Source organism: Manacus vitellinus, unplaced genomic scaffold (assembly GCF_001715985.3).
Source record: "Manacus vitellinus isolate BGI_N305 unplaced genomic scaffold, ASM171598v3 scaffold_31_pilon, whole genome shotgun sequence".
NCBI lineage: Eukaryota > Metazoa > Chordata > Aves > Passeriformes > Pipridae > Manacus > Manacus vitellinus.
Window position 1 is genome coordinate 2450162 of NW_021940379.1, and position 15237 is coordinate 2465398.

A 15237-nucleotide genomic window follows, 5' to 3' on the forward strand; every position below is an offset into this window, starting at 1 on the left:
GTGGATCCAGTGCACTGCATGGCCTATCGCTCAGGTACGACGGGCTGAACGGAGTTACTATCGCAAAGGCGATTTTCTCCAGAAAAAAAAAAAAAAAAAGAGAGAGAACTCGCGTACCCGGCGAGGCAGACGCGCTCCTGTTCCAACCTGTGCTTTGTTTTCTCAGCGTTGTAGGTTCCAGCTCGATTATTGCCTACGCCGTCTTCCAAAACGCAGTGAGGTCCCCCGAGGTAAGAGCTGTGCCTCCCTCTCCCTCCCTCAGCCGAGGTGTTGGTCCTGTGCAGGTGGATCACCTTGGAGCAGCTGCAGGTCTCAGGGTTATGTGGTTAAACCTTGTTTAACAGCTGGGAGGCAAAGGGCTTGACAAGATTTTGGCTCTTTGTCTGTGATAGGAGTTGAAGGGGCTGACCTTGAACTGTACCTGTGCAGGGAGAAGCAGATCCCTCAGCCCCGTGCTTTCTGCTACTCCAGTTGTTCCTGGGAGCAGGGATTTGTTAATGTGCCCTCCTCGGTGGGACAAAACCCCTGGAGTGCTGTGGAGCTGTGCACAAAGCTGCTGAAGTGCAAATTGGAGATGTGCCTGTGGAAATTCTTTTACAGGTCTTTGGGTATCTCTGGGGAGATTTCCAGGCAGGTGCACTGCTAAGACTGATACAACTCAAAGATGCAGCTGATACAACTCAAAGTTCAGACAAAAAGGAGCTGAAAAGCAGTTTGTTGTGTTGGACTCTGCAGTGGGGCTTTGGAAGGGTCACCCCTGCCATGAACATTCCTAATGCTGAAGCTGTGGGACTCAGGTGCACACATCCCTTGGGGTGGGACAGCCTGCACGTGGGACAGGAATGCAGTGCTTGGCACATCCTAAGGGCATCCCATGCACAGGTTATGCAGGAACCCCCTGGGGCTGAGATATATCTGACATACCAAGCAGGTGTCTGGCACATGCACAGTATCCACAGACATCTGTCTCGTCCTGCCAGGCTTGGGTATCCACACACAGTCCCTCTGTGTGTCCCAGACTTCCCAGAGGTAGTGAGCAGAGCTAATCCCTGTGAAGCTGGGGTTTGGATTTGCAGGCAACAGGTTACTGTAAGAGCAGAAGGACAGTGGAGCTGCCAGCAGCTGTATCTGTCCTTCTCTCATCTTCACTGTTCTTTGTACATCATGGGTTTGATCTGCAGCCCAGAGAACAGGATTTCCAGGGAATGCAGGGAGTTATTCCTGCAGAAGGGATGCAGGCAAGCCGACAGCTGACACATCGCTGGATGAAGCAGAGTGGGGAGGAGAACATGAGTCCAAGTTTGTAGGGCAAATCTGCCCCCATTATAACACACAGGAGTCTTTCCTCCTGGAAATGCTCTGCCCAGCACATCCAGAAGGAGCTTTGGAGATCTCCAAGCATTTGCAGGGAGAAATGGAGGCTGGGACTTGGCCTTAGTGCTGGGATGGAAAACCTACCTGAGCTTGTGCTGCTAAAGGTGCACATCAGAGGCTCCTTCTATCACATCTGCACCAGGAGAGCTCCACATGTGGTTCTCTCCTGGGGTCCTCCACTCTGGAATGATGCAGAGCTGGGTTTGGCAGGTGTCCTGGTGTGACTCAGCAGCCTCTTCCCGTTACTTCCATGGCCAGAAGCCTGGTCACTCCGGAGCCCTTCTGCTCTCTCTCAAATCATATGATGTGGCTGTGGCTTGGAGCTGCTCGTGAGCCACACATGGCTCCAGGTCACAGATGGGCCCTTCCTGCTCGAGGGAGTCCAGATGTTTCTGCTCAGATTATTGCTTCAAATCCGGGTGGGAGGGGTGGGTGCCAGCTGGAGGGACTGCCCTGCACAGCCTTCCAGGCTCCTCTGCTGGTGCCAGGGGAGATCTGCTGCTGGGGTTTCAAAAGCGACACAATCTTCAGTAACTTCCCCATTGCCTTGTCCTCATGTTTCTGGTCTGCAGTGGAAGTTTGTAAACAAAGGGGCTGGAAGAGATCCATATCAAAGCTTGCCACAAACATATTCCCTGAGTCATGAGGACCCACAGCAAAATGTTTAAAAATAAACAGCTCTTGAACCTGGGAGGAGAATGATGTTAGAAACACTTCCCCTCCTGTCCCCAGAAATCAAATATTGCACTCTTGAAGCTTTTCTGTCTTTATGGGGTCAATAAAACTCTTCAGCCTGAGCTAAATCATTCAGAAGAAAGCTTAGATCAACGGGCTGAAGGAAGAAATGTCAGCTCACCATGTGCCTGGGTGATGGCCACAGAGCCACATCCCCGTGCGTGCTCCAGCCTGGCATCTGGAGCTGCCAGGATGGAAATCATTACGTCTTTCCAGTCCCTTCCTCTATTTTATAAATACCATTTGGTATTTGCTTTCCCCTTTTGCAAGTCAGAACCAAACTGGCTTCGCTTATCACTGTCACCTACTTCTTTATTCAGGTCTGGGCCAAAACTCCTCGACCAGCCAGTGGTTCCTCGCTCCAAGGGCACTTGTTGCTGGGGAAAGGGATCACCTGTTCGATTGCAAAAGTTGCTTCTTTGCTTATTTTAGAGCTGTTTGGTTTAACTTGCCCTGCTCACAAACTGGGTGGTGTCCCCAGCCTGTCGTACCAGGGCTTCAGTTGTGCACCAGCAATGAAAAGCCTGGTTAAAAAAGGCATATAAATGAAATTATATAAATATTAACTCCAGATATTTGTGCCATTATGCCTCAAAGGTAAATCTGGCTCAATCAGATCTACCTTACATCTTATTACCTTACTAATCTCCTTCTCATTGCTCATGGGAACAAGTACAGCCCAGCACGATGGGTGGCAAATATTTACTTCCAGGACAATATTGAGGCAAATCCCATCAGAAGCTCAATTCCATGAAAAAAAAATATAAAAACCACAGCCCCTTGAAATGTTTCCATGCTGTCTTTAACATTATAATTTTCTGTAGAGAAAGAAAACCACCATCGTTTTCTCTCCAGGATGCTGAAAATGAGGTACCAAAGGCTACAATTAAAAATGTAGATAATCAGGTTGCTTTTCCAGAGTGTCTGCTCTCCCACTAACGACAAAAATGTTGGCCAGAATTTTGCACAAATGTTTTCCTGCAGTGTTTACAGTCCTGGCCAGTGCTTGCAAACTGGAAATGGGCTGGAAACTGCTGTTAAAGGAGACGTGACTCTGTTCCAGCAGACTAATGGCTCTCAGTGGAAGTTAATCTGGCATGTGACATAGACCCAGCCTTAGTCACCAGCTGAAATGACATGGAACACAGGGGGAAAATGCCTGTTTAAAGTTATTTCGTATCTGAAGAAGGGTTTGTGTTTGCCAAAAGTTTAATTTCTCTCTGAGTTGATTTAAAACATAATATCTCTTCTCCCTGCCAGCCTCTCCCATTCTGCAGAATTGTGAAATTATGGATATTTGAGTTATTTCCTGTAAGTTTTGATGCTGCTCTTGGATCCCAGTGGCAGAAAGGGTGGTTAGAGCAGGGGATCTGCGTTGGAACAGCTCCTGAGAGCACGAATTTGTGTGGATTTTGTCTGCAAGGAGAGTTCACCAGCAGAGCAGGGGGATAACACTGTTCAGATAACACCTGATAACCTGATGTATTGATGTCCATGCTTGGTTGATTAGTCTGAGCACAATTAATCTTTCTACTAGGACTTGGTACAGTCATTTTAAAGGACTGGAAAGAAGGGTGATATTTAGGAGTAACAGCTGAATTATTTCCATCTGAGAACTTTTCTTTAAACTCCCTTAGCTGTGAAAGTAGAGAGAGACTTTTTTACTTGAAGCTTTCAAGGTTTGCTGCAGTTAAATTGACTCTCAGAAATCTTGTCATAGTGCTTCCCTGAGGGTAAAATCATCCCTCTACAAAGTGCTACTCATACCCCACTTATCCTTAATTAAGGCTTTTAAAATAAGTTTGCAGTGGGACACTGGCCTTCTACTGACACTCATTCCTGCAGAAAAGGCTTTGGAAGGCTGTGTTTAATGTCTGTATGTCTGATACAGGGTAAAGCTGCAGCTGTGAGTGGGTGTGGGAGTGTTGTGGTGCCTCTCACACCTGATGAGCCTTTTCCCTTCCCCCCAGGTGCGTCCACTTTTCTACCTGAGCCTCTCTGACCTGTTTTTGGGAATGTGCTGGCTGGCTGGGGCTCTGCTCTACAGCTCACCCACCTCCCAGCAGGACCTCATCTGCTACAACCTGCAAGCAACGGGACAGGTAAGTGTCCCTAATCCTACCCCCGTGGCATCACATTCCTGCTGGAACAGTAATTTGCCACAATTAACCCTTCTGGTGATCACTGTGGCTGTGAGGGCTGTTTATAGACAGGTTTTGGCAGAGGCTCCCTGTGTGAACTTGACTTATTGATGTCTTGCCTTTGTGTGGAAAAGGGAGATAATGACATTTGGGTTCAGGATCCTCTGGTGTGGGAGAGGCCATGAGGAAGGCAAAGACATCATGGGATTTTGTGGTTGCTTGTGTAAAGTGAGTGAATGGGGCTTGATCTCTTTACTGCTGGATCCCTGCCCAGAGGATCTCTGTGCCTCTCAAAGAGCAGATTTTCTTTTCCTCTTTGTGCTTCCTCCAGCCTGGGCAGGAGCAGACACATTCTGGGACACACTTGAGCTCACATTTACAGCATTACTCATATAAACATCCCTGCTCTTGGTTGTTCTTCCCAAGGTTAGTCCTTACAGGAGAGGGGACAGTCAGGGTGCTGTGGTGGGGTGTGCAGGGCCACATCCTGACCCCAGCCGGTGTCACCAGGCCCCTCTTCCATGTGCCACTCCAGTCCCCCCTGGCACAAGGACTGCCCCGGTGGCAGAGCTGGGTTGTGCCTGGCAAGAGCTGTCACTGCTGTTTGCTCTGGGAGAAATGAAAACAAATGGAGCACTTGCCATGGCAACCTGTCCACAGTGGGCACGTGACTGAGCAGGACACCCCACCCCACACCCCCCTCTGCCCTTGGGGGTGTTGGGAACACCTTGTGCGTAAGAAGGAGCCAGGGAGAGGTTCAACCAGCAGCTTCTGTGGAGCAGAACCCGTGGAATGAGCAAATAAATGTCTCACAGGGTGTCTCATAAACACACGTGGCTTCTCTGCACACCTGCACCTAGAAAAAGTCAGATGTCAGAGGGTGAGGATGGGCAGGGGGGGCTCAGCAGGGTGTTTGCAGCTGGCAGCCCTTGGAGAGACTCACACCAGGGTCCCTGGGATGTCCCAAGGCATTGCCTCAGGAGCAGGACAATCTTTTGCCTTATTCAGGCTGTTTGCCCTCAGTTTATCACCATGCATGGGCTGGTGTTGCAGTGGATGGAGCTCCCCAACATCCCTAAAGGAGGAGATTGCTTTGCTTCTTGGGTTTTCCCTGTTTCAGCCCCAGAGCTCTGATTGACATTAATGTAAATACTACTCCCTTTGCTGTCTCTTGACGTTGTTCTCTCCTCCTCCCTGCCTTGCCTCTGTGTTACAATAATAAAGTGCAGAATAAAGATTGTGGTTATAATTACACAATTCCCCCACATTCTTCCAGTTCAGTTCCAGTGGCCTAATAATGTCCTGGCAGGCTCTGCCCACGCTGGGGAGCACAATGGGAGCCACACAAGAGGGATAATGAGGGCCTCTGGTGTCTCTGCTTTATCTCCTCGTGGGAAGTGCTGCAGGACTGTCCCCAGCCCCAAAGCTGGGGCTCAGGAAAGCAGAATTCCCTTCACTTTCTGCTGTCATCTTCCCGAGGGGCATTTGGCTCCCTCCACCAAACCAGAAGGCAGTGCTGACATTTCTTGAGCCTGAAGTGCAAGACAGCAATATTTGTGGACTCTTTTGATGACCTTCCCTGGAAGTAATTGAAAAAGGGCAGCAAACACTCATTAAAGCTCGTTTAATGAGCTGGAAAGTCACTGCAATGTTCCTGCTGCAATGTCACAGTCCCTTGGACTCGGCCCCTTGAGCCAGCCAAGAGCATTTGCCACCTCAGTGAAGGAGGCTGAGTTTGTTCAGTGACTCCTTTCCCAGACGTGGATGATCCCAGGGTGGCAAACCTGTGCTCCTTATCTTTTTGGCAAAGAAAAGAAATTCCCTTGTCCAGCCCTTCCTCTTTGCCTTTGCCACTGAAGTGTGTGTTTCCTGTAACAAACAGCACATGCGTGGACATGGTCTGATCAGGCAGCTTGGAGCAAACATGGATTTGAAAATAAATGGGATAAAGATCTGGGAGGTTTTGCAGGAAATTTTAGATATTTGGTCTCATCTCAGGCTGTGAAACTCTCAGTGGGAAACAGTGTGCTCTGTCTTTTCTCTCCTCTTTTTTCCCAGGGAGAGAAAAGGGATTTTTGAAATGTTAACCCAGGCAGATATTCTCTGCCCTCACTTTCCTCTTTAAATATCCCATTGTTTTGCGTTTCCGTGAATTCCCAGTGTGGGGAGCTCATTATGAAAAAGTCTAAATGTCACATCTGTGTTGTTTCCTAATGGATGTAGCACAGAGAGGATCCAAGTGCCTTTGGACCTGTTGTTGCCAAAATTTGGGCTAAAAAATGAGCCAAATCACAAAGATTTGATTTTCTAAGACAGCCCTGCTGTCATTAGTTCTCCTGTCCCCTGTCTGAGCCCCAAGTGAAGCTGCCTTTGTGAGGTTTAAAGTGGGAGCCTCTCCTCAACCTGGCTCTTCCCACCTGGATGTGAGCACAAGGAGTTGTGAAGGATCCTCACCTTTGGCAGATGTTTCTTCCTGCCTCTGTTCCACAGGCTTTGGATCATCAGGGAGGAACTAAATGTGCTACAGAAACTGTTATTATAGGACTGAAATGTTTGCATTTCCCAGATATTCTACGTGGCCTCTTTCCTCTACACTGTCAACTACACGTGGCACCTGTACAGGGACCTGAAGGTGAAGTACAACCAGAACCTCTTCAGGGTGCTCCCCCAGGTGAGTAGGACGGATGTGGAACAACAGCTGGGTGCCCAGGTCTGACTGTGGGGCATGGTGGGATGTGGGGGCTGCACACAGAACAGTTCACTCACCAAAAGGACCTTGAAGGCCCTTCTGCCCCATGGCTGTATGAATTGATGAGGTCAGCAGAGTTACTGCTGGGTCTGTGAGAGCCTCTCAGCACTGGGGGCTGGGGAAGCAGTTGGCAGAGCAGGGGTTTGCAGCAGCTGAATGACTGGTTTGGTGCTGTCACCAAACTGGTGACTGCCCTCTGCCAGGGCACAGCAGAGGGACAGGAGAGCAGGGGGTACCTGGACAGCCTGGAACTGAGAACTGACAATTTCTGTCCTCCTCAGGTGTCACACTCAGTAAGGGTTTGAGATAGAAGGTGTGAAGGGAACTAGTGCTAACAGGACCTGCTGGCTCAGGGAGCAGGGGCCAGTCCTCACTTCATCATCCCTGGCCTTTCCAAAAGCCCTTTGGGGCACCAGTGTAATCGCTGGGAACTGAGGAACAAGGACACAGCACTCAGGAAAACACTCCCTGCACTGCAGGCTGAGCAAACACTTCACACACCTCATGACCAAAATCCTCCCTGCAGTTGTTTCCCACCTCACTCCTGGCTAAACAGGGAGGCACCGTGACTGCTGTGTGGCTCCCTGTGTATTCCTGCAAGGTGGAATATTCCTGATGCATCTCATCCCATCAAACTGCCCCAGACAGCCTTTTCTTCCCCAGACATTTGCTTTGTATCCCAGATATTCCATCTGTCAGTTCAGGAGCAGCAGGCTGGGCAGATCACTCTAAATTTAAAGGGTTTTTATCCATAGGGTTTGGATCCACTTACAGGACTGGATTCCTTTTTGCTGGGCTCCCACACGTGCCATAATTCCCCACCCTTCAGTGTCCCACAGTGCACTGATGCTGCTGGGTGGGTCCCACTGCCAAAGCACATTTCCTGGTGAGCAGATACCAGGACACCCCAAACTGCCTGAATTTCTTCACCAGAACATGAAGTTTCTGAGGAATAGGGCCAAGGAAAGTGAATAAACAGTACAAAAAATAAGCAAGTCCCATCAGAGGGCTCATAAAGTCTCTGCTCCTTGTCCAGGTCTAAGTTCCCTTCTCTGATCCTCCTCCTGAAGCAGAACAGGACAGTCAGCGAGGGTTGATTCCATTCCAAATCAGCACAGGCTGAACTTGGCCATGTTGACTCAGTGCAAATTAGAACCAAACATTTGTCCTGGGGATTAATCAGAGTTTGAAGGACCCTCAGCTGCTGAAATGCTCCCTGGGAGCTGGTTCCTGTGGACCAGGGAGCTGTACAGGAATGATGATTTAACTAAACTTGTTGGATTTTGCAGGCTGTAGATTATGCAAGTTGTGTTGGCCGAATAGCAACGATCTCGTCGAGGTAAGATTTAGTTCTCCCTGGAAGGATGAAGTAGATTTGTAAAATTTAATTCTCCCTGGCAGGATGATGTGGTGTTGGTGAGGTTTAGTTCTCCCTGGCAGGATGATGTGGTTTGGCAAACTGCAGCGTGCTGATCTCTGCTTCCTACTTGTTTTGAAGCAAGATTTACTAAAGCCCGTAAAGCTCATCATTAACAGCAGTGTGACCTCACAAACACAGAGTAAGAGGGTTTTTTTAACCAAGTTAATCATAACTTTATTAACTAGATGTGGTTTTCCAGAAGGTGCTCCCTTTACCAATGATTAACCCTCACAAATGAAAGCACCGACGTTGGTAAAGCTGATAAAATACTTTTCCAGAGCAATGTCAACAAAACCAATTTTAATTCCTCTGTAGTGACAGGAGAAAAACCAAGTGGTGTTTGCTGGGGGTGGGATGGAGCAGTGCAATAACCAGTGACTGTTCTGTTGTCCTGTCTCCTCTCAGCCTCATCCCTTTCCTCCTCATGGTGCCGGTGTTTTGCCTGGGCAACAGCAGCAATTGCTACCAGAACTTCAGCCAGAAGCACGGGTGAGCCTCAGCCCCTCTGACACAGCCCCAGGGCTGCTGGGGCAGGGCAGGAGCTCAGGCTGTCCCCTTTGTCCCACAGCTGTCTCCTGATGCACACGGAGGTCGCCGTGACCACCAACGAGCCGCAGACCCTGAGCGGCTCCGTCTGCCGCGCGATGCATTTCTACGGCATCGGGGTCTTCCTCATCTCCTTCCTCATCAGCTTCGTGGCCATTCTGGTAAGAAACATGGGCCTTTGCATCTCTGCATCTTTGCATATGGAATGGTTTGGGTTGGAAGGGACCTTAAATCTCACCCAGTCCCACCCCCTGCCATGGGCAGGGACACCTTCCACCAGACCAGGTTGCTCCAAGCCCTGTCCAGCCTGGCCTTGGACACTTCCATCACTTCTACCACCTCTCTGGGCAACCTGTCCCAGGGCCTCAGCACCCTTTCTCCCCAACATCCCATCTAAGCCTCCTCTCTTTCAATTTGAAGCCATTTCCACTTGTCCTTCACTACAAGCTCTTGTAAATATGGCAGAGAAATAACTGTGGTGCTGCTTCCCTTTTGGAAGGGGTGATAGGGGAGGGAAAACAGCACTGTGCCACCACATAAATCCATCTAGAGTCCTGTGTTCTGTCAGCCCATCCCCAAAAGGATTTAGCAGGTAGAGAAGGCTCTGCTTGGCAGCAGAGTTCACCTACTGCATAGTCAGCAGGAGGTGATTAATGTTTGGACTCAATGATCTTGAAGGTCTTTCCTTTTTGATTTTATGATTCTAAGAGTCTAAATCAATTCAGAGTCTTCAGTTTAGAAAAGGTCACATGCAAAGCAACATCTCTCCCAGGATTTCCCCCCCTATTGTGGGAAAAGGTTGGATGGACTGAGGTGGGACCTGTCCTGGGTGAACCCAGCAGCTCCCAGCCCAAACAACATTGTCTGCCTGTTCCCTTTCAGGTGATCCTCAGCCAGGCCCGAGGTCTGTACAAGAGGTTTGTGAACTCCACAGGGTTCCTGGGGGACCAGCAGTGGGCCATGATTAAGATGGTGGAACAACGAGTGGTCTTTTACCCCATTGTGTTCTTCTGCTGCTGGGCCCCAGGTGAGCAGAGAGCTGAGTTCCTCCCACAGTGCTCCCCTGTGGAACTCCAGAGAGGTGGGGTTAAAGCAACACCCTCTTGTCCTTCCCTTTTCACAGCTGTCCTCCTTGGAATGCTGAAGTTGACTGTTTCAACAACCAGCAAGATCTACATGGCCCTGCTGATCCTGCAGGTAAATCTCTGCCCCTGCCACCTCCTGGGCTTTTCCTGAGCCTCCTAATCCTGAGTCTGGTCCCAGCTGGATGTAGCTGGACAAGGATCACTCCATGTGAGCCTGAGTCTGGTTTGGGCTTTTGGTTGGCAAAGATCTCTGGTGGGTGATTTATCTGAAAAGGTCTCAGTGACCAAAATCCAGCACCATGAGGACACGGTTTAGTGGTGAACATGGTGGTGGTGCTGGGGTGATGTTTGGACTTGGTGATCTTAAAGGCCTTTTCCAACTTCAGCAATTCTTTGATCATGGAAATTGTAGCAAATAAGAGTAGAAATCAGAAATCAGTTTGTTTTTTTTCTCCTCTGTGTTTTCCCTGTGTCCCTAAGTCTCCAAAAGGGATTCCTTCATAACACTTGTCCAGCTGCTTCTTGTGGCTGAGACAGAATTTAGAAATTGTGTTATATTATATAATTATTTAAAATATCTTATATATAATATATTAAAATATATTTCTAGAAAATACATTTCCGTGGGTTTATATATAATTAGATATTTATTAACTATTTGTTTAAAAAATCATGAGATTGCTCCGTCACACATGGGGTGCAGGTGAATAATGCTGAATCCAGAATTCCATGCTGGAAGTGGGAGGTTTTCCAGGCTGGCAGGGAGCTCAGAGCACTGTGCAGTGCTGGATTCCAGGAGCCCTGATCCCCCCTGTGCTGTCCCAGGCTCTCACAGCAGCTTCCCAGGGGCTCCTGAACTGCCTGGTGTACGGATGGACCCAGCACGTGTTCCTGTCCCTCAAACGCGGCGCCCGCCGGGACGTGGACACCCAGACCCCCCTCCTGCGCTCCCAGAAGAAGTTCTACTCCAGCACAGCCCCCACCAGCCCCCCAGACACTGAGGGCTCCACGTCCACGCTGCTCTGAAGTGTCCTGCCAACACCTCCTCGTGTTTTAGGAATGTCATCCAGACCCGGGATGGGGCTGTCGGCTCCGAACTGTCCCAGCCGTGGGGAGGGAGGAGCCCAAGCAGGTCTGTCAGAGACACTCAGTGGAGATAGTTATTTATTTTACAGGTCATATGGACTCTAAATTAATTCTTTCAACATGGTAAATCTCTAGTCCAGACTTTCTGCTTCTGGAAATATCCCTAGAAATGCAGCAGATGGTGTGTAACAGCTCAGAGGTCTCATCCAGCTCCAGCAGAGGATGTTTTACTTCTCCAAGTATTTGTTTTATTTCTTGAAGTATTTGCCATTGCAAAATAACAGTAAAGCAAAGTGAATATTTTTCATATCTCTGACTTTGAATTCACTATAACCATGAGAACATGCACCATACTAAGAGCCAACTGCAGGGAATGAAGAACTGCAAAGCAGGATAAAAACATCAGTGCTCACTTCCATGCCTGGAATTCTGCACATTTCCCTTCTGTTCTTCGTGCCAACCCCTGCTCAACCACAATACTCACAAAAATCAGCTTCTTCAACCCTGTGGAGCATCATGAACCAGGTGAGCAGGATTAAATCTGAATGTCTCTCTACATTTCCAGCTGCTCAAGTGAATTATTTACTGAGGTCCATCCATGATACAGAAAATAAAAAAAGATCTTTAGCTGGGTTGAAAACAACTCCCTTAATTTACACTCTTTATTTTCTAACAGCTTCACTTTTTGAGTCTAACCCAAATTTTTCACACAGCAGGTTATACAAGAAGAGGAAATACTCCAGTTTGTATAATTAACTTACACAACTGTGTAAACTGTGTGTCAGTCACACAATGCCCCTGGTGTTTTCATCAATGACTGATTTTCTCTTACAGAGTGAGGTTGAGCAAAACAATTCAATTTTGCTGTTCCAGAGGATAAAAACCAGGTCCAGCTCCAACCCTGTGTTTGCATCCAGATCAGTTTTAATGAGTCTTCTGCAGCTGGAGGCCGAGTCTAGTGCCTGAGTCCAGCTTTCCACTGCTGCTATGGGAAGTCCCACACAGGGCAGTTTTAACTCCCAGCAGCTTTTGGGGTGTCTTCTTCCACCTGGGCCTTTAAATCCTCCTCAGGAGCCCATTTTCTAGTCTCAAAGTTCAGACATAATGTCCCCTTGGGAGTCACAAGTAAATACAGGGAGGTTTTATATTCCAAAATCTTTCTGCCTGAGGTGGATTGTGTCATTTACTCCCTGAGCACTGATGATACAGGACACTTCATCCGGGCTGTTTCTGAACTGGGGGACAACTTTCCTTGGAATGTCTGTCTCATAGGCTCAGGATTTGCAGGGGGAGGATGGGACCCCCTCCCTGGCACAGCCCCCTCCCTTCAGGGGCACGAGGAAGCAGCACATTAAACACCATTAAACACCCCCCTCTCCTCCCTGAGAGGCTCCCTGGGCTGACCCCGCCTGGGGACAGCGTGACAGGCCAGTGCAATTTGTTTAAAAGGGGATTAAGGCTTCAGAAGTGGGAAGTGATGGAAGATTATCTGGGAAACAATGCCAGGATTGCTCATGGAGCTTCAGCTGTGGCAGTGAGAGCCCTCAGGGGGTGCTGACAGACCCTCACAAGCTCAACACATCAATCGGTTTGAGGGGAGTCTTCTTCCTGGACAGGGAAGGGCATTCCTTGGGCCACACATCCTCCTGGAAGTAGGGCAGAGTAGTTTTGTGCCACTTCTGGAGAGCACTCCCAGCTGGTTGGGCTGCCTTAAGTGCTCCCAGGAAATTGTTCTCTCACTCCCTTTCCCAGTCTGGATGCTCCAACCCATCCAACCCACTATTAAGGCCTCAAAGGCACCAAGCAGCTTGATGTTACCTCTCACTGAGAAGAGGCCCTGGACACTCACAGCTGCCCCACCATCCCTTCTCAGAGCCCTTCTCCTTCTCTGCTCATGGAACAAAGGACACTGGGACAAGGGTCTCTCTGGCTCCTGTCAACAAATCAAACCATACTTGAGGATAACGAAACTATTTCCAGAGGCAGAAAGGGCACAAGTGCCACACTGAGGCACACTGTCCAGAAAGGTGAGGGGAGCACTCCACGCTCCTTGGAAAAGCCCAGGGCCAGCCTGAAGACAGGCCAGTCCACTTCTCATGGAGCAGTGTCTCCCAGTCCTGCCACAGGTTCCATCAGGGCTCCCACTTCACTCACATCCAGATCAGCCCCTGCACAGATCATCCTCCTACAGGAAGGGCTTCCCAGTTCCAGTGTCACTGAAATGGCACTGACAGGGGAATGTCACTGAACACAGAAGGACTCATCCCTCCCTCTCTCACTGCCCAGTCATGGCTACAACAATCCTACAAACCTGGGGGCTGAACTGGGAGCACTGGGCAGGTGCTGCTGCCAGTTAATGGAAAGCTGGGCTTAAAAAAGGCAGTTTTGGATTATGTTGCCAGGCAGAGCACACCAATTCCTAGGGATTCATCCAGCCCAGCCTGTCAGTCATCCTTTCATCTCACAATATGTAAAGCCAAGTGCTTATTCCCATTGGTGAGGGAGGTGGGATGGGGGCTGAGAGTGGCAGGAGAATAATGGGATCGTTAAGGTTGGAAAAGCCATCTAAGACTGAGCCAACATTCCCTCAGCACTGTCACATTCACCACAAACCCATGTCCCCAAGTGCTGCATCAACACACCTTCTGGGCACTTCCAGGGAGAAGTGGGGTGGCAGGAGAATAATCGAATCCTTAAAAGTTGGAAAGCCCTCTAGGACCATTGAGTCCAACCATTAACCCACCACCACCATGCTCACCTCCAACCCATGTCCCCAAGTGCCACATTCACACACCTTCTGGACACTTCCAGGGAAAACAGGCTGGCAGGAGAATCCCAGAGCTGTCCTTCCTCCCCTCCTGCCCTGCAGGGGTTTGGGAACCAAACAAAAGCAGCCAGGAACTGTTGAGTTTAGTAAAATCATTTATATACACCGAGGGGGAATATTTACAATATAATACTGATCCCAAAGGAACTAACAGGGAACACTGAGGAGAGAAATGGGAACATCTCAACACACAGAAGTTAAACGTGGCATGTGGGGACAGACTGGGATTTCCAAAATGAAAACCAGGAGTAAGGACAGCAAAACTTTGACATGTTGCTACTTCCAACTCAAATCTCTTTTGCCCAGTCAGGTTCTTCTAATTTTTAATACAGATATAAAAGCATAAAATAATCAATCACAGGAGAAGTCAGATATACATCAAATTTTGAAAAGGTCAAATGATTTCAGAGATTTTTCTTCACTTAAATAAAATTCTAAAAAAAAAAAAAAACAAACCAAAAAAAAACAACCTACAAAGCTTTCCCACATTTTTAGTGTTTGTACAAAGTCTTCTTTGATCCCATACAACCCTTCCAGCTCCAGATATTTACAATATTCACAGTCTGCCATAAAGGATCAGTAGATTTATTATCAAATAAAACCTTACAGAATCAAGACAAGATGTCCTGCATTTGTGTCAACTGAAAAATAAAACAAAACACAGGAAGGAGAAAGTCAAATGCTACTTTAAAATATGAAAATAAATCCATTAAAGTGTATTTAACTTTGAAATGTAAAACTTAACTTTTCAAAGAGACAAAAAAAATCAATTTTCTCATAGAAATAAAACCATTTGACCTTGAAGCTTCAAATTGTGTTTTCCTAATCTGTCCCTCCTCCCTCTGCTTCAGATCAGGCCTTTCTTACTTATACCAGACAATAAAATTTAGAGTAAATCCATAAAAAGCAGTTCTTTGTGACAAAATTCCAGTGCTCACCCTGGGAGTAGCTCCAATCTGATTCATCTTCCTGCCAACTTCTGTCTCCCAAAAAACTGCCTGAGTATTTTCCTCCTTGGAGGGCAGAATCACAAAGTGCCTTTGGAGGGAAGTTTTTGCACTCCTGTTCAAACACAGGTGATTTCTTGTTTCTATCTCTATTTGCCACACTTAAAACTTTCAATTTCCCCCAAAAAACCATGGATTTCAAGTTAAAAGTGAAACCATCTTACATTTCCAGACTTGTGTGGACGTTGACATGACCTAGAATGAGAGCAAGGACAGAAGTGCACATCAAAGGCCCTGCAAAGTTGCTGATACAATCAAGAAATGACA

At 48.1% G+C, this 15237-nt stretch overlaps 1 protein-coding gene across 1 annotated transcript in view; it reads left to right on the top strand.

Moving 5' to 3' along the window:
• TMEM116 (transmembrane protein 116) overlaps positions 1–13028 on the top strand; it is a 14478-nt gene extending 1450 nt beyond the window's left edge. The window contains exons 2-10 of the mRNA XM_029961208.1: positions 35–230; positions 4080–4211; positions 6817–6921; positions 8289–8338; positions 8825–8908; positions 8988–9126; positions 9848–9992; positions 10089–10162; positions 10876–13028. Coding sequence (XP_029817068.1) covers positions 35–230; positions 4080–4211; positions 6817–6921; positions 8289–8338; positions 8825–8908; positions 8988–9126; positions 9848–9992; positions 10089–10162; positions 10876–11076 — 1126 coding nt within the window. The 3' untranslated portion in view covers positions 11077–13028. The remainder of the gene's footprint in view (positions 1–34; positions 231–4079; positions 4212–6816; positions 6922–8288; positions 8339–8824; positions 8909–8987; positions 9127–9847; positions 9993–10088; positions 10163–10875) is intronic.
• Positions 13029–15237: the final 2209 nt, after the last annotated feature.